This window comes from Parambassis ranga, chromosome 13, assembly GCF_900634625.1.
Source record: "Parambassis ranga chromosome 13, fParRan2.1, whole genome shotgun sequence".
Taxonomy (NCBI): Eukaryota; Metazoa; Chordata; class Actinopteri; family Ambassidae; genus Parambassis; species Parambassis ranga.
In genome coordinates, this window is record NC_041033.1 from 16,307,782 (window position 1) to 16,326,127 (window position 18,346).

The following is an 18,346-nucleotide window of genomic DNA, read 5'->3' on the forward strand; positions in this document are numbered from 1 at the left end:
ATGATTACATGAAATTTGAACATACTGCATTAGCTATTAAACATGAGGGTTTAAGTTTGGATCTTGACTTTGAACTTTGGCCTGTGACCTTTCTGTAGTCTGAACATGCACTCTGTCTAAAGCTCTGAATCTGAAACCCAGCCAATACGTAACTTTATAACATAAACTATTCCTTTACAATATAATACAACGTCCAGCAGGTGGCAGTAGTTTAACAAGACATTTTCTGAGGTCTAAGTGAGTGGCAAACAGTTTAATTAAAACATTACCAGGTTTTGGTACGAGTTCCCACTTTATGTTATTATTAATTATTTATTTCATCCATCCATTAGCTGTACCAATTTATCCTGTATAATTATCCATTAATTTTGTGGCTCTGGAAGCTTTGCAAGTGGTTTACTAAACTATCACAGAGCATTATGCACCAGTTTAGAAATATCCACATGCAAAGTCCACAGAAAGGTCCAACAGATTTAAACACTGAAAGAAAGCACATCACGTCAATATATGATTGTTTAAAATCAGTTTAATGTTCCTGTAATGTTTTCCATATTAATTATTCCAGTGTTCCAGCTTCGTGTTGCGCCTCTCTCCTGTGCTGTTGCGGTTTACTGTGATTGGCTGATCTGGTGATGACACATATGACTTATAAAATGAAATGTTGTCGCCCTGTCACAGGCTATGTTGGAGAACTAGTCTCTCCAGCACACACTCACCCACACACACACACAGTCTATATGGGGTTACTATGGGTGATGCATCCAGCCTTTGTTGTCTTTGGCTTTCTTGTGTTTTCTTTAGCCTTCTTGTATCAGTGTTCTCTGCTGTAATATACACTGAAAACTCAGATATAAGTGAGAGCCTAAGTAGTGTTGACCCTATTTTATCTAAGTGTGTGAAACAGACCGACAGTGAGGCCCTGGCCCTGCAGTCAGATGGCGATGTTGTTATTGGAGGATTTTTCCCCCTGCATTATGTGGCCTCTGATCCACAAAACAGCTACCACAGCAAACCACAAATCACAACATGCAGCGGGTGAGTGTGAGGATACTGCTGATATCTGCTTATTTAAATGTTTCTAACAATAAATGTGTTTTAGGGCATGTTACTCTGACATTATGTGATATGTTATATATTAATGTCTGGTTAAAAAAAAAATCAGCTTTGACTACAGAGCATTTCGTTGGATGATGACGATGGCGTTTGCAGTGGAGGAAATAAATCGTAATTTGAGCCTGTTACCAGGAGTCAAACTAGGTTACCTGATCATGGACAGCTGTGACCATGTCCACACCAGCCTGCAAGCTCTGCTGTCTTTAATCAGCCACTCCACTACTTCTTTTAATGGCACGAAAGAAAACACAACAGAGGAGATAGAGACAACACAGCCTGAAACTGCCACATGTCTGTCTGATTCTCCTGTGCCTGCTGTTATTGGTCTCGCATCCTCATCGCCTACAAGAGCTGTTGCACACACTCTTGGCCCTTTTAAAATCCCACTGGTAAGGAGGCATCATTGTGCTATCTTGCTTGTGTTTGATATTTTGTATGATTAGTTAAACTCTCTGTCCTTCTAGGTGAGCTATTTTGCCACTTGTACATGTCTCAGCGACAAAAATATGTTTCCGTCCTTCTTACGAACTGTGCCGAGTGATCTCTTTCAAGTCAGAGGTCTGGTACAGCTGGTCACTTTCTTAGGCTGGTTCTGGGTGGGAACAATAGGGACCACGGTGAGAAAAAAAAATCACACAATTCAATCCTGAAAATATGACAATATGATTATCAAAACTCTCTGTATGTATTTCAGGATGACTACAGTCAGTACGGCATCCAAGCATTCTCTAATCAGTTTAAACAACACGGTGGGTGCGTGGCATTTCACCTCACCATCCCTAAATCACCTACAGTAACTGAGACACAAGAAATGGCAAAAAAGCTGCAGAGTTCAACTGCAAAGGTCATGGTGGTATTCGCCACAGAGGGACAGCTGCTGGATCTGCTCTTAGAAGTAAGCCGCTAAGCTGATATGTGTAATAATGCAGTGTTAAAAAATAATACAGGTGAATTGGTGTTCATGGTGATCATCAATTATCTTTCTTTATGCTCTTGTAGCTTGCTCAGAGAAATGTGTCAGGGATTCAGTGGGTGGCTAGTGAAGCCTGGGTGACTGCCGGTCTACTGACCACACAACACTTCCACCCGCTCCTAGAGGGAACGCTGGGCTTCTCCTTCCCTGGAGTCAGGATACCCGGCTTGAAAGAGTTTCTTTTGAATGTCCGCCCCTCTTCCAATACAGGGATGGAATTTGTCAACATGTTCTGGGAAGAGCAGTTTGGTTGCAAGCTAATGTTTGCACAAGACAGATCCAATGAAAACAAAGCAAAAACTGTCTATCACTTAAGTCGTTCGGATGCTTCTGGTTATGACAAAAAGTCTCTAAATAATTCTGGGCCTATTTTAGAGGAAAAAAGCTTAATAGTGACCTATGAGGCTGAAAGGCCTGTATGCACAGGCTCAGAAGATCTGAATAACGCTGATAGCAGCTACATTAATGTAGCTCAGGTCAGAATATCCTACAATGTGTATAAAGCTGTGTATGCCATCGCCCATGCTCTGCACAGTTTACTGAAATGTAATTCTGCAGAGAGAATATGTGAGAAGCACAAATCATTCACATCTGAACAGGTATGAGGATCAATTATCAGTACAAAAAAAACATATACACCTGTGTAATTTGTGTTGTTTCATTTGAATCATTTTATTTTTTTATTTTCAAATAGCTTCTGCACCACCTGAAGACAGTGAATTTCACCAACCAGTTTGATGAGAAAGTATATTTTGACTCCAATGGAGAGCCAGTCCCTCTCTATGACATTATAAACTGGCAGAAAAATAGCAATAATGAAATCAGGTGAATTGCTGTGTTTTTGTGGCTAGTATTTAAGCTGACCATGATGTATATTGTTTGGCCTAATTGCTTTTTGTTTAGATTTATCAAAGTTGGAAGCTATGATGGTTCAGCTCCCCTGAGAGAACAGTTGCATATAGTAAAGAGCAATATTGTATGGACAAAAGGTCAACCACAGGTAGGTGCCCTAAACTGAGTTGTTGTGCTGCTGGTTTAACCAAACCTGTGGATTCTGAAAAAAAAACAGTTACCTTCTGCACCTCTGATCACTGCTCAGGTCCCTGTGTCTCAGTGTAGCGCTCCATGTCCTCCTGGCACCAGGCAGGCCAGACGTCCTAGAGAGCCCCTCTGCTGCTTTGACTGTTTGCCGTGTGCAGATGGAGAGATCAGCAACCAAACAGGTACATGTTTACTTATAATTTAGTAAGTGCTTGGAGCGCGCAGCAGGCCATTAAAACCTTGATGTTCCTTCTTTGTGTGTCCTCAGGTTCCACTGAGTGCACAAAATGTCCCGAGTACTACTGGTCTGACAACGAAAAGGTGAAATGTGTTGCAGGGGTTGAAGAATTCCTGTCTTTCTCTGACACCATGGGTATCATCCTGGTTGTGCTGACCCTGCTGGGAGTAATTCTGACCATCATCATCACTGTTGTCTTCTACCGGTTCCGTACCACACCCATTGTCAAGGCCAACAACTCAGAAATAAGCTTCCTGCTTCTACTGTCACTCAAGCTCTGCTTCTTGTGTTCCCTGGTGTTCATCGGCCAGCCGTCTGTGTGGACATGTAGGCTCCGCCAGGCAGCGTTTGGGGTCAGCTTTGTCCTCTGTCTGTCCTGCCTCCTTGTTAAGACCATTGTGGTTCTCTTGGCTTTCCGGGCAAGTGTACCTGGTAGCAGGACTCTGAAGCTGTTTGGGCCACCTCAGCAGAGGACTTTGATCCTCTGCACTATTGCTCCTCAGGTGGGTGTGATTCTGAACAATCTTGAACTAAAATTTACCACTCTTGTATTTGCTTTTAAGTTTTAAGGCCTCTGTCTTTCTCAGATTTGTCTCTGTGCTGGCTGGCTGGTGGGTGCGCCCCCATTCCCATTCAGAAACCCAACATATCAAGCCACTACAGGAAAAGTAAGAATGACACGATACAGTAATCACAAAGTAATCACAAGCTGCCGATTGCAGAATGTTCTACACATAAGTGCTTTAATATTTAGAAATCAAGCATTAAATGTTTATACATAATGATTGAGTTGTGTATTGTTTTCCGGACATTAGATTGTTGTGGAGTGTAAGGAGCCATGGCCTCCTGGATTTTACCTGGTCCTCAGTTACATTGGTCTGCTGGCCTTCATCTGCCTCCTCCTGGCATTCCTTGGACGGAAGCTGCCCGATACATTCAATGAGGCGAAGCTCATCACCTTCAGCATGCTAATTTTCTTGGCTGTGTGGATCTCTTTCATCCCAGCTTATGTAAGCTCCCCTGGCAAGTTCACAGTGGCTGTGGAAATATTTGCCATATTAGCCTCCAGTTTTGGTCTGTTATTGTGTATTTTTTTGCCCAAATGTTACATCATTTTATTGCGTCCTGAGAGAAACGTTAAGAAAGGCATGACTGGAAAATATCCCAGATGATTGTTTGTGAATGATTATAGTATCAAGAGAAGTAAACAGAAACGTGAAAAGTGGAAAAAAAATAAACTGTTATAAGATGTGTTTCAGAGTTTGTTTAAATCTTTTTATATGGTACTTTCTCTTTCTTTGGCTGTGTAGTCATAATCAGATGTGAATTTATGGCACCTTATGCAGAATTTTTCCATTGTTTTTAAACATAACTATGGCACCAAAGTGTTGAGATCCAAAAAGATGCAAGACCACCCTTCACATCTTTCCTTCTACAAATAAAAAAGAGTGTGGGAACAAACCATTCAGGTTTCCAGCCCCCTATGATGTCAGAAGACAAGCTCCACCCCATAGTTCAAACATGTAGCAGCAACAGCCTGTCAGCAGAATTTAATGTCTTTTTCTAGTGTTTTGAGCTACAGTCTTAAGTCTAGGTCCATGTGAGGCTTAAGTCCTTTTCACCCATGCAGTGCAGAAATTGTTTATACTTTAAGCAACATTTAACCTGCTACCTCCCTAAAGTATGGATGATGTCGATAGTCACATCCTCCTGCTGGCCTGTTTAATGCTTTACGCCCTTTTGTTAATATTGCATATAAGTTCAAATTCAAGTAGTTCTAATATCCATTTAAAAAAAAAAATCATTGTTAACGACAACTCTTCCTGCTGCATGCTCTATTGAGGTGCCTCTGTTTACCAGCCTCAAACGGCTACAGCATGTCTCACACCACCAGCCTCCCACATGGGACAATGTCATGACCTGGACTAGATTTGTGGAAAGGCCTTCACATAAACACCAACCTTTATTGAATGTCTATATTTGTTTGTTTTTGTTTTTTTTCTGGCCAACAAAATTTGCCACACAAACTCACTGTTTAACATCTTTATTACTGTAAAACATACATTAACGGGACAAGATGTTTATTATTGTGTCACCGTGCAAACTACTATCTGCACTCTAATTAATATCAAAGAGAATAATTTGTAGCTTACTACTTCTTTTCTTTCCCCATTAGGTGCTGTTTTGTGTTTTTCTCTGGCTTTAGTAAAATAATGTAACACTTTGGAGCAAACAGACAGAACAACAAGCCAAAGCTGGAAGCCAGAATGGCAAATGACTCCACTGCATCTGCATACTTTCCAGGGGAGCTGATGTAGGCGGGTATGAATGCCAGCCACACAGCACAGAAGATCAGCATGCTAAAAGTGATGAACTTCGCCTCATTGAAGTTACCCGGCAACTTACGGGCCAGAAATGCCAGTACAAAGCAGAGGCAAGCCTGAAGACCAATGTATCCTAAAACGCACCAGAATGCGAGGCTAGATCCCACGCTGCACTCCAGTATTATCTTTGAGCGTTCATATTTAGTGTTACGGGATGGATAAGGGGGGGCATCGATCAGCCAGGCGGCACAGATAACCACTTGAACCAGAGTGCAGCTGAAGATGATGGCCCTCTGCTGCCTGGGACCCAGCCACTTCATGATGTTGTCCCCTGGCCTGGTGGCTGTAAAAGCAGCCAACACCACCAGCGTCTTCCCCAGGATGCAGGAGATGCAAAGTGAAAATGTGATGCTAAAGGCTGTGTGGCGAAGCATGCAGGACCAAACTGTGGGCTCTCCAATGAAAACCAGACAGCAAAGGAAACACAGTGTCAGCGCGAAGAGGATGAAGAAGCTGAGCTCTGAGTTATTCACACGGACAATGGCTGTGTTTCTGTAGAAAAAGAACACTGCGAAAACAGCTACAGTAATGCAGGCACCCACCACAGAGATCACCGTCAGTGCTATACCCAGGGAATCATAGGACAAAAACTCCACTTTCTTAGGAATGCATGCAGTTCTGTTGCTGTTTGACCAGAAGTCCTCAGGACAGAACGTGCACTCTACTGAGTCTGCAGGAAAGAGAAGCAAAAAAGTTACAGAAATATTATTGATTTTGTAGATTTCATATACAGTCTTGGTTTCAAGCTTACTTGTCTGATTGCTAATTTTGCCGCTGTCACATGGTACACAGTCAAAGCAGCAAACAGGCTCCCCACGACGGACAGCCTTCCGGGACCCGGGAAGACAGCTGGCACTGCATACAGACACTGGCACCTACCGAGACAGAATAGATGTGTCAAGACCTGGAAATATTAGTCAACTGATCCGTCTAGGAAAGAAAAAAAGACTAGTTTGATAAGTGTGTGATGTGATGATCTGCAGCATTTTGCTCTTTTACTTTATAGATGCAACTGTCCTCACATCACATCCAGACTGACCTGCCAACCTGACTTACCTCCACCTTAACCTACAGAACTTCAACAGTTGGCATCTGATGAAGGTAAAAACACAGTGTGAGCAGCTTGCCTCACTTTGATGCCCCGCCCATATTATCCTGTCTTCCTGGATCACCAGCTCCTCTCCAGCAGTCTTGGTTCCATCAAACAACCCCACATGGACAAACTCAATGTTGCCACTTGTGCCTCTCTGCCAGTTGATAATATCATAATATGGTATGGAGTCTCCCTTCAGGTCAAAGTTCACCTCTTCTCCATCAATGTTAAAATTGACTTCCTGGAGATAGTGCTGCAGCTTGAAAACAAAAAAAGATAATATGGGATAACCTAAAATGCCTCAAACTAATTTAGATGCAATAGCCTACTGTGACATACGAATACCAAATTATACCTGCCAGGGGAATATGTTGTTGCTTTGAGCACATGAGTTGTTTTGAAAAGGCCCATTGTCTGGTTGACATAGAAGAAGGTTGTGCAGAGAATGCGCAACTGCATATACAGCCTTGTAGACATTATAGGCCACTCTTGGGCTGGATGTATTCATGTAGGCTGAATGCTGCTCCAACAGTGACTCCTGTCCGGAGCAGGCTGGCAACTTAGTGGCAGGGAACTGAGAGTAAGTGCAACCATACAGAGCCTCCCATAGCTCCTGCACAAGTGTGTTATTGGGATACCTCTGAGGGTTTACTGTCTGCAGGTAGTCACTGAGTCCGGGGATACGACCTTTTCTAATGCCAAATCCTATAGTGCCTCCCAGGTAGGGGTAATACTCGCTCCCTGTAAAGACAGATGCTGTGACCCAGGCCTCACTAGCAACCCACTGTATTCCAGTGATGTTTTGCTCCATGTAGTCTCTCAAGAAAGGTGTCATTTCTCCCTCGGCTGAAAATACAACCACCACTTTTGCTGAGGAGCTGCTCATCACCTTAACGAGGAGGCACATGAAGGAGGAGGAAATAATTTACAAAGGAAAGGAGGGGGGAAGCAAAGCAAGTCAAACATTATGGAGCATGACAGATGTATTACACACTATATAAATTAATTTCTCCTTTTTTTCTCTAGATTTCTGTCTGTATAAGTTCTTAAAAGCATTTTGTAGTTTTATGGCATAAATAAAGTCAGAAACACATTAAGGCTATAAATATTAAATGAACCATTTTACCTTCATGATCTCTAGCGCCTTCCCACGATTGTAGAGCAGAGGGATCATTTCTTGGTATGCCACACACACTTTGGAACCCTGCAACTCTCTCAGCAAACCTTGCACAGCGAATCGACCATATTCATGGTCACCTCGCACCAAACCCACCCAGGTCCAGTTGAAGCGAACCAGCAGCTGAGCAATGGCCTTCACCTGGGTTCAACAGAAAAATTAGTCTCAAAACACAGATCTAAAGGAAAATATCTGTGTGTGTTAAATTATTTTGTACACCACTGCAAAGTACAAGCACTACATGTCATCTTTACTTCCAAACTTACCTGATAGTCATCATTAGGGATTACTCTAAAGAAGGTAGGATATTTTCTTCTGTCAGTGAAACATGCACATGAGGAAAAGTAGCTGATCTGAAGAGAAGGAAAAGTAGAGCAAAGTGAGACAAATACATCCATGTCCGGAGGAAAAAAAAAGTGTGTTTGTTACCATTGGGATCCTGAATGGCTGCAGGATTCTGGACACCACGATGGACTGAGCAGAGCCAGATTCCCCAATCACAGCAAGGAGTGGAGAAGCACCGCTGCATGTGGGTGAGTCCTCCTCACTCAGCCCATTCAGCACAGCTAAAGCAGCCCTCTGGCCAGTCAGTGGATATGCACATGAATCAAAGATTTTGTACCCCAGGGTAGAGTTGGGCAATAGCTCCGGGCTCTGGTTTATCTCCTCCACAGCCAGCCTCATGGTCAGAGCCCAGCGGAAGGCTCTGGGATCAAAACTGTAGCTCAGCAGAAAAAGACAGTGAGCATGGCAAGAGGAGAACATTTAAAACTGAAAAAGAAAAAACATTTTTCAATCAAGTTTAGGTTACTAGAAAAAAACCCAGAAAGTACGTAAGATACAGTCAATTCCTATAGTATTTCATAATAACACAAAAATACATGCTTCATTTTAGGAAACAGCTTAATTTTTGTGTAAAGACCAATCACAAGCAAATCTGTCTTCTGTCTCTTTGCATTCAAACATTTTAGATTATATGTACTGTCTAAACTGTCATCTCCTGAACATAGACATAAGCTGTATAATGAAGAGTTTTACATGACTATTCAACACATCACCACAAGAAAGAAATCGAGGTTAATAATTACCCGTTGCACTTCACTGGCGGTGGTCTGTACGTGCAGTTAAGGTCTGGCATTTCCTGGTTATAATGGAGGGGAAAGATCCCTCCGATGACATAGTCACCCTTGGTGAAGAAGGATGGCTGAAAGCTGTTTTGAAGAGTGCACACTTTGTCTGCAGATGTAAAACTGAAAAACAGGCTGTAAGTTAAAGTGAGGACAAGTACAAGGTAAAGCAAATGAAATAAGCTGAGCAGAGTCATACTGTAAATCACCTCACAAGAAATGAGACAGAGCAATGGATCGAGCCAGGTATATAGAATGGGACCTTCTGATTATTTGTGACAGAGTGCCTCTGGATTGGTCATTAGTAGCCCCACCTAACTCTCTAAAGTGGGTTGTTGGAAACAAAAAGGAAAAAAAAAGGATGATGAAACACATTAATTCATAATAACTAACTAACTAATGGAACCAAAACAACATAAATGAAATCTAGCTGTAATCTTTTTAGTCTCACTAAAAAGAGGCCCAGGCCCAGCCACATCACAATGGCACCTCGAAGTATTTTAATTTCTTCCAACATGCTGGTAAAATAAGAGCTGCTATTGTTATTAAAAGATGACTTACCGTTCTCTGTATGCAAACTGATCCTGTCACGGTGTTGACATCTTACTGTGAATTTTGCACCACATTAATTCCCTCATTCATTTAACACATCTGGTCATAGATAAGTCCAGTGTTGTTAATGGATAACAGAATTGTTTACATATATGCTGCTCTTTAATGTATGACATTACCTTCTTGACTTCAGTTTTAATTTCATCTGCTCGAATACATGTGTATTTTTTTTTCTGTGGTAGCCATGCACAGCTGATGGATGGCGGGGCCAGCGGGATGCAGTAGAACTGCAGCTTCTGAGGCCCCTGGGTAGTCACACATGGCTAACAGATGGCGTGTAGGTAACTACATTCTGAGTGAAGATCATTTGTACTTCGATGTGTGCTTCCTCAACCACCTGGCCATATTTATGTGCTGGAGGGCTTTATTGCATGAGGGACATGTTTTGAATAATAGGTATACCATTTAAAATCTATATTACCAGAAAGAAATCATTCATACCTCGAACCTTCTATACTACTGAGTTTATTTTAAAATACAGTACATTTGAAATACTAACCAACCAACATCATAACCAATGACCTTTAATGACGTCATCATTTCGGTGTCTGGGCGGTGCCTTAGAGTTACATGTGTTTGCTACAGTATATAAATCAGTTGTGTCCTGAAATATCATAATCCTTTGACTGTTGTACTGTATATTCAGCTATTAGAAGGTTCCGTCCAGCCTTTGCCAGCATGACACTGCTGGCTGCAAAGCTTCTAGTGTTGGTTTCTCTTATTAAACCTAGCTCAGCTGCTGCTCCGGATAACTGTGTGTTTATGGGGGAAGAAGAGAGAAACAGTCTGTATGAAGATGGGGATGTAGTTGTTGGGGGGTTATTCCCTCTGCATTACAGTCCTGTGTCTTTTCATCCAACATACACACTAAAACCAGCACCTACTATGTATAAGTAGTAAGTCATAGGTTTGCCTGTTGTAGTGTGATGAATTTTATTTCATGTGTGTAAGCTTGTGTTGTCCAGTGACTTTTCTTCCCACTTCTGTACAGCTTCAGCTCTCGTGCACTGCGCTGGATGCAGACCATGACGTTTGCAATCAAAGAGATCAACCGACGCAGTGACCTCCTACCACAGCTCAAGCTGGGCTTTCACATCCGTGACAGCTGTGATGATATACCTGTGTCTCTGAGAGCTTCTTTGCTGTTGGTAAATGGACAGCCGGAGGGAGGTAAAGGCCTAGAAAATACTAACGGCTCTAATTTAGGCTGTGGTGCTGTGAAAAGGACTGTGTCCTCTGTAATCATTGGAGATGCAGGCTCTGGGGTGTCTATGGCTCTGCTGCGAAGTCTGGGTTCTTTCCGTGTCCCTCTGGTGAGACTGCCTGGCTCTATGATCTTATTAATATGTGTTATTGTCACCATTCTTATGATTACATCATATTAATTAGGTGCAAGGACACAGTTTAGTAGAATATTGCTCCCAGTGTACAGAGATGAAACTGATTTTTTGTGTTGATTGAAAGTATGCAAAGTCATGTTTGTGTCAGTATTATGCTCATACAAGTCAAGACAGTGAGAATCAGTGAAATCACCTCACCTGCTACTTTTCTGTAGTTAAGTCAAAAGACGAGCTCACAACTGCCTTACAACTGAGGGAATTCTGCACTACTGAATGCTTCTAAATACTGCATTGTTTGCTGAAATTTAATGCGTGCCACAGTGCATAAGATTAATCTCTGTTTGCGGTTATTATTGTTAGGTGAGCTATTTTGCGTCCTGCAGCTGTCTGAGTAACCAAAGAGAGTTCCCTACCTTCATGCGCACCATGCCCAGCGATGCCTTCCAGATCAGAGCCTTAGCTCGGCTGGTGAGCTTCTTCAGCTGGACCTGGGTGGGAGTCATTGGCGTGGAATCTGATTATGCTCGCTTTGCCATTCAGCTGTTCCTCCAGGAGTCAGTGCAGTATGGTGTGTGTGCAGCCTACACTCATTTTTACCCTGTAGTGCTTAGTCAGGAGGTTCTAGATGAGCTGCTAGATGTTATCCAGGTACTGTTACATCCCCGAAATTTCCATTGATATTTGTACTGTTAAAAATGTCATAGTTGTAGTTCATATTGGACACTTAACACTGTATCTCTCATTAGATGTCATCGTCAAAGGTCATCATTAACTTCTCTAGTGAGTCAGAGATGGAGGGCATTCTGACAGAGATTCAGCGTCGGAATATCTCCGGCCTGCAGTGGATCGCCAGTGAGGCCTGGGCCACTGCCAAGTCCCTTTGGGAAAAGTCCAAAAATCTTTTGAGGGGAACTCTGGGATTTGCTATCCGCAGAGCTGATGTGATTCCTGGGCTAGGGGAGCACCTCACCCATCTCACACCAGCCTACATTCGTGAATCAGCTTACTTGGCAGAATTTTGGGAGGAGATGTTTAACTGTCGACTCAACGGGTCGGTGAACAACCATTCTCATGGAGTAGACAGCTACCTTGACAGACCTCAGTGTGAAGGGACAGAGGATTTAAATGATGTTTACTCTCCTTATTCTGACGTGACACAGCTAAGAGTGTCCTATAATGTCTATAAGGCTGTGTATCTAGTGGCTCATGCCTTGCAAGATATGAGTGATTGCAAAAATGGAAATGGGCCTTTCCTTAATGACACCTGTGCAGACCCAAAGAATTTTAAGCCATGGCAGGTCAGACTTATTTTAGGTTAAATAACAGAAGTTTTAAAAAGGTAAAGACACAAGTCAGAGGTAACACTTTCTCTTTTTCTTTCAGCTCATCCACTATATGAAGCGTGCCAATTTTTCCGCGCTGGGGGAGGAAGTAAACTTTGATAAAAATGGTGACCCCATTGCTTATTATGACCTTGTAAACTGGCAGAAGAGGCCAGATGGCTCTCTACTTTTGGTTAAAGTTGGTTTCTATGATGCCTCACTGCCTGCTGGACACACACTGGTCATAAATGAGTCTGTGATCCAGTGGCCTGCAGGGAAGCAGGTGTGTCCTTTGCCGACAGGCCTCAGACCATGTTCGCCTCTTAGACTCTTGTATGCACTGCTCATTAACACATCAGCTAACTTGTTCTTATTAGTAAGCAGTGTTCTTAAGGGTTGAATTCTTGTTTTATTTATTTTAACATCAATTTAATATAATAATATAAAAATGAGAAGTTTTTATGTTGTGTCCACATGACTAAACAACAATGACTTCTGAAATTACATACGCTTGGAAGTTCAGCCTTTTACTTTAAATGGGAGTTTGTTGTTTCTGTTGTCTGTTTGCATTATATTATAGCAACAACACATCTGTATTGTCATAATGCTTAAAATCAGTGTCTTTCTGAGTGGCTGAACTTTGCCTGTCAGGCTTTCCGGTCTGTGTGCAGCAACAGTTGTCCTCCAGGTTTTCGCATTGCCAGGAGAAAAGGGGAGCCTATCTGCTGTTACGACTGTGTGCCCTGTGCAGAAGGGGAAGTTAGTAAAAAGACTGGTGGGTTCTGTTCATTATAAAATTCCTTTGTTTCCCTGCTTCTCCAAATTAATGTGTCCTCTCTCCATCTACAGATTCCTTAGAGTGCTCACGTTGCTCAGAGGAGACATGGCCCAATAAGGCCAGAGATCTTTGCATCCCAAAGACTATTGAGTACCTGTCTTATCATGAGTTAATGGGCATTCTGCTGTGTGCTGCTGCTGTCCTTGGAGCTTGCATTTCTCTGGTCATCTTCACCATCTTCTTTATATATAAAGACACGCCACTGGTTCGGGCCAACAACATGGAACTGAGCTTCCTTCTCTTGGTGTTCCTTGCCGTCTGTTTCCTTGTTGCCCTGCTTTTCATTGGTGAGCCATCAGACTGGCTTTGCCGTATCAGGTACCCAACATTTGGGATCAGTTTTGCCCTCTGCATTTCATGCCTCCTTGCTAAGACAGCAGTGGTCCTAATGGCTTTTAGGTCCACATTGCCAGGAAGCAAAGCCATGAAGTGGTTTGGGCCCAACCAGCAGAGAGCCAGTGTGTTTTTAGGAACAGCAATCCAGGTAGAAAAACATTCCTAGTCAGTTACATGACTTTTCAACTGCCTTAGTTAAAAATATCTTGTTTTTTTCTTCTTTTTCTACTATAGGGAATAATCTGTCTTATCTGGCTGCTCATTAACCCCCCTCATGCAAACAAGAACGCAGATTACCACAGTGCTACCATCATCATTGAGTGTGTTACTGGTTCAGAGGTTGGATTCTGGTGTGTTCTTGGATACATTGGTGTACTGGCCTGCATGTGCTTCTTGTTGGCTTTTTTGGCTCGAAAGCTACCTGATAATTTTAATGAGGCAAAGTTCATCACCTTCAGCATGTTGATTTTCTTTGCAGTGTGGATCACTTTTATTCCAGTTTATGTGAGCACAGCTGGAAAATACACAGTGGCCGTCCATATTTTTGCTATTTTAGCCTCTGCCTTTGGACTCCTGTTTTGCATTTTTGTACCAAAGTGCTACATCATAATTCTGAAACCAGAAAAAAACAGCAAGAAGCACATGATGCAAAGGTGAAAAAGTGTATGAATGCAATTCAAGCATATCATTGTGTTGTTCAACTACAATAAATCTTACCTTGCATACCTTTATGTTGCCTTGTAAAGTTTTATTCTAATGAAGCAAATACTATGTTGGACTATCAAACATCAAATCAAAGTTCTTTTATTTTGTACTTTGTGTAATTTTAGTTTACAATAATACTACTAGTAGTAGTACTAATAATAATAATAATATATGGAAACAATTTTTTAAATTATTTTTATTCGGATAAACATGAATGGAAGTAATTTACATACACCAAACACATACAATCTACAGTGTACATTCTGATCACTTGAAAATTATTTGTGATAAATTATGCAGTGTGTTTCATTTATTATATTTTTTATCCACATTTTTCCCCATGAGATGTTTCTTTGTATTTTTCTCTGGCCTTATCAATATTATGTAACATTTAGGTGCAAAAATACAAATCAATAAACCAAATGCTGAGGACAATATTGCAAATATCTCCACAGCTACAGTAAATTTCCCAGGAGAGCTGACATATGCTGGGATAAATGTGATCCACACAGCACAGAATATCAGCATGCTGAATGTAATGAATTTGGCTTCGTTAAAGTTATCAGGCAGCTTTCTTGCCAGAAATGCCAGGATCAGACATATGACTGCAAGAATCCCGATGTAGCCCAGCACTGCATAGAAAGCAGTCTCAGAGCCTGTGTTACATTCTAAAACAATCTTCTTGTTGCTGTATCTGAACACTTTATCAGGAAAAGGAGGGTTTAATGTCAGCCACAGTATACATATGACTATTTGAATCAGAGTGCAGGAGCATACGATCATCCTTTGCTGAGCAGGACCAAACTTTCCTGCAACTTTGCTGCCAGGAACTGTGGCTTTGAAAGCTGTGACAACAACGATAGTTTTTCCCAGGATGCAGGAAATACACAATGCAAATGTTACACCAAACGCTGTGTGACGCAGCATGCAAGTCCAGGCTGTTGGTCTGCCGATGAAAGTAAGAGGACAGAGAAAACACAGAAAAAGAGAAAAGAGCAGGAAACAGCTCAGCTCGGAGTTGCTGGCCTTTATCACAGGAGTCTCTCTGTAGTGGATAAAAACCATCATCGTGGCCAGAGACAGGGAGGCCCCCAGCAGGGACACCACTGTGAGAGCGATACCCATCGGCTCATGATATGACAGGAACTCAATTGTTTTAGGGATGCACTCATCCTTCCTCTCGTTGGACCAATACTCCTGTGGACAGGGTGTGCAGTCTGCTGCTCCTGTTGTGAGAGATAGCTGTGAAAATGAGAGTTACATGTCAGGATGTTTGCTGAAAATAAGATGATCCTGTTGTACCTGTTGAGTTTGCTATAGTTCCATCAGCACACGGGATACAGTCGAAACAGCACACAGGTTTCCCCTTAATTTGAGCTTTCCTGGTTCCTGCTGCACAAACATTGGAGCACACTGACGTGGGCACCTAAAGGGAGAACAGATTTAGAGTTTATACTTTCATTCAGTAGATGTTAAAATTATTGCATGAAACAAGTCTTGATGATTACCGTTGTCCCTGTCCTCCACACTATATTTTCCTCCTGGATGCTGAGCTTATGATTGCCTTTTGCATCAGATGCAAAGTGACCCAGAGTCATGTGTTGCACCTGACCATCTTTCATCTGCCAGTTAATAATATCATAGGAAGCAGGAGGGTCACCGTTCTCATCGAAGAACACATTATCCCCAAACTGATTCCTAAAATTCACCTTCTGTAGATGATCAATGACCTGAGGAACAGATTATTTATTATTTACCTGCTCATGTGGACACAATAATCAGCTATATTTTACATGTAACTCCTCTCACCTGTTTGTGCTTAATTTCTGATACATTCAAACATGGCTTCATTGATTTCTCTCCCACTGGGTGACAGAATATCAGCTGATGAAGCGCATGTGCGATGGCATAAACTGCTTTATACACATTATAGGACACTCTCAGCTGTGTAACATTGAAGAACACGTCCTGGGAATTCAACAATGTCTCATTGCCTGTGCATATTTTAGCTGATGTGTCAGTAGCTGTGTGTTCTCCAGGTAAAACAGGTTTACAGCCTGTTATTATTTCCCAGAAGTCCCTCACAAAACCAGCCTTTGGATCTTTATATGGATTAATACTTGTAAGAAATGGCTGTAGATTTGGAATTGCCATCTTTTGCACCACAAATCCAAGAGATCCACCAAAGGCTTGAAAGATATAAGGTGTGGAGGGTCGAGCTGCTGTTATCCAGGCCTCACTGGCAATCCACTGGATTCCTGTAATGTTTTGTTTTACTATCTCTCTCATTAAAGGATAAAAGTCACCCTCAGGCACAAAAGCCAAAATCACTTTAACTGTTGACTGTTTGATCATTTCCACAACATCCAGAATTTTATCCATAGTATACGTACGTAGAATAGTCCCAACAAAGGCAATGCAAACTCCGAGCTTTTTAACTTCCTCAGTAAAAGCCAGAATGCCGTTTCGGCCATAATCATTGTCTGACTGAAGGGCACCAATCCACTGCCAACCAAAATGTTTGACCAGAGCTGCCAAAGCTTTTGCCTGGAAGTAGTCGCTGGGGATGGTCCGGAAAAAGGTCGGATACTTAGCTCTGTCACTCAGGCAGGCACATGTGGAGAAGTAACTTACCTGTTGACATTTGAAAACAAACAATTACCACAGAAGCATCAAATTTACAGTAGATTGTCAACAAATCATGTCAGTCCATCCTTACTACTGGCACTTGAAATGGGCCAAGAGCTCCAGCCACAGCTAAAGACTGAGTTGATCCTGACTCTGCTATGAGGGCAGATATAGCTGGAGGGCAGGGAGACGTTTCCTCTATCTCCTCTGGTCTGCTTGCCAGGGTTAGTGCAGCACGCAAAGTATTTGTGGGAGATGCGCAAGAGTTTAGGATTCTGTAACCGAGAGATATGTTTGGCAGGATAGACAGATCTTTGTTGATTTCTTCAATTGCAAATATCATCACTTGGGTCCATCGAAAAGCTCGCAAGTCAAACCTAAAAAAAGTAACATTGACAGGTCTAAGAATACATCTGCATGTATCAAGTACATAAGAGTCACATTGAATAATACCCTGCACACTGTACTCCAGAAGGCTCCCTCTCAAACGTAGCTGTGCTGCTTATCTCTTTGTTGAAAACAGGAAAAATCCCCCCGATCATTATGTCACCTGCTTTAAACAAACTTGCCATGTTGAATCTGCCCAGCAGCTCACAGCCAGAAACTGTGTGCATGTACAGCATGCACAAACATATGAGAATATAGCTCTGCATTTTTGCTCTGTTATGCCGTGCTGGTGAGGATACAGCCTTTATAACATCTGACAGTTAGGGGTAGATGTGCTATCACCGCGAAAGCTGACGTGTCTCCCAGAGGGCAAAGTGATCATTGGTAAGGCTGGCAAAAAAGTGAAAGGGGATTATACTATATTCAGTGTTCACAAACCTAATGTGTTTATTTACACACACACACACACATTCCCTTATTGATGGACTCACCAACCTATGGACTGACAGTTCACAATTTAAAGTAGGGCAGAGTGAATTTGTTATGTCTGTAAGTTTTTATCTTAAGTATGCAAAAACACCAAAAGATGCTTTCAATACAGTCCATTGTTAAACAATGGTGAACACAGGTGCAATAATTTGTTTTTGCATTTTTAGAATGGCTAATGATGAGTGAATTTGATACTTGCAGCATGTTTGTATGTGTGGTATCTTACCTTGATTAAACATATGGTCATTAATATTGATACACATATTGCCAATTTATCAAACCTTTAGAGATAACATGAAAAAAGCCTGAGGAGGAGTAACAATTGTGAGGTTTGTTGTTTCAATTAATGGAGAAAGTGAATGCTTAAATGCTGGCAGCCCTAACAGGTACATGTTAATTGAACATGTTTGTGTGAAACCAAATATTATATGTAATATTAATCAATACATGATCATTTATAATTTTTTTTTGTCAACAACAACAACAAAACAGTGAGTCACTAAATGCATGATACAAAATGTCCGACATTGTTGACTGGCAAGT

At 41.8% G+C, this 18,346-nt stretch overlaps 4 protein-coding genes across 4 annotated transcripts; 2 read left to right on the plus strand and 2 right to left on the minus strand.

The window, feature by feature from the left end:
- Window positions 1–737: 737 nt before the first annotated feature.
- olfcu1 (olfactory receptor C family, u1) lies at window positions 738–4,537 on the plus strand. Its single transcript, XM_028420100.1, has 13 exons — window positions 738–752; window positions 905–1,035; window positions 1,163–1,502; window positions 1,578–1,730; window positions 1,808–2,008; window positions 2,113–2,363; window positions 2,484–2,685; window positions 2,781–2,911; window positions 2,990–3,086; window positions 3,186–3,309; window positions 3,396–3,868; window positions 3,953–4,033; window positions 4,181–4,537. Exons 1-13 carry the CDS (start codon window positions 738–740, stop codon window positions 4,535–4,537), a joined length of 2,556 nt encoding a protein of 851 aa, XP_028275901.1.
- A 980-nt stretch (window positions 4,538–5,517) lies between these two features.
- LOC114444428 (extracellular calcium-sensing receptor-like) lies at window positions 5,518–9,199 on the minus strand. Its single transcript, XM_028418968.1, has 8 exons — window positions 9,108–9,199; window positions 8,449–8,737; window positions 8,286–8,372; window positions 7,969–8,160; window positions 7,198–7,731; window positions 6,877–7,101; window positions 6,501–6,624; window positions 5,518–6,419 (listed from the first exon to the last, which is right to left on the minus strand). The coding sequence occupies exons 1-8, from the start codon at window positions 9,155–9,157 to the stop codon at window positions 5,518–5,520; spliced, it is 2,403 nt and encodes an 800-aa protein (XP_028274769.1). The 5' UTR covers window positions 9,158–9,199.
- A 1,237-nt stretch (window positions 9,200–10,436) lies between these two features.
- Window positions 10,437–14,251, plus strand: LOC114444375 (extracellular calcium-sensing receptor-like). The gene is made up of 8 exons (XM_028418856.1): window positions 10,437–10,651; window positions 10,750–11,071; window positions 11,459–11,746; window positions 11,845–12,396; window positions 12,482–12,703; window positions 13,072–13,195; window positions 13,270–13,742; window positions 13,829–14,251. Exons 1-8 carry the CDS (start codon window positions 10,437–10,439, stop codon window positions 14,249–14,251), a joined length of 2,619 nt encoding a protein of 872 aa, XP_028274657.1.
- A 354-nt stretch (window positions 14,252–14,605) lies between these two features.
- Window positions 14,606–17,523, minus strand: LOC114445142 (extracellular calcium-sensing receptor-like). Its single transcript, XM_028420101.1, has 6 exons — window positions 17,381–17,523; window positions 17,019–17,304; window positions 16,109–16,933; window positions 15,808–16,029; window positions 15,602–15,725; window positions 14,606–15,525 (listed from the first exon to the last, which is right to left on the minus strand). Exons 1-6 carry the CDS (start codon window positions 17,497–17,499, stop codon window positions 14,606–14,608), a joined length of 2,496 nt encoding a protein of 831 aa, XP_028275902.1. The 5' UTR covers window positions 17,500–17,523.
- Window positions 17,524–18,346: the final 823 nt, after the last annotated feature.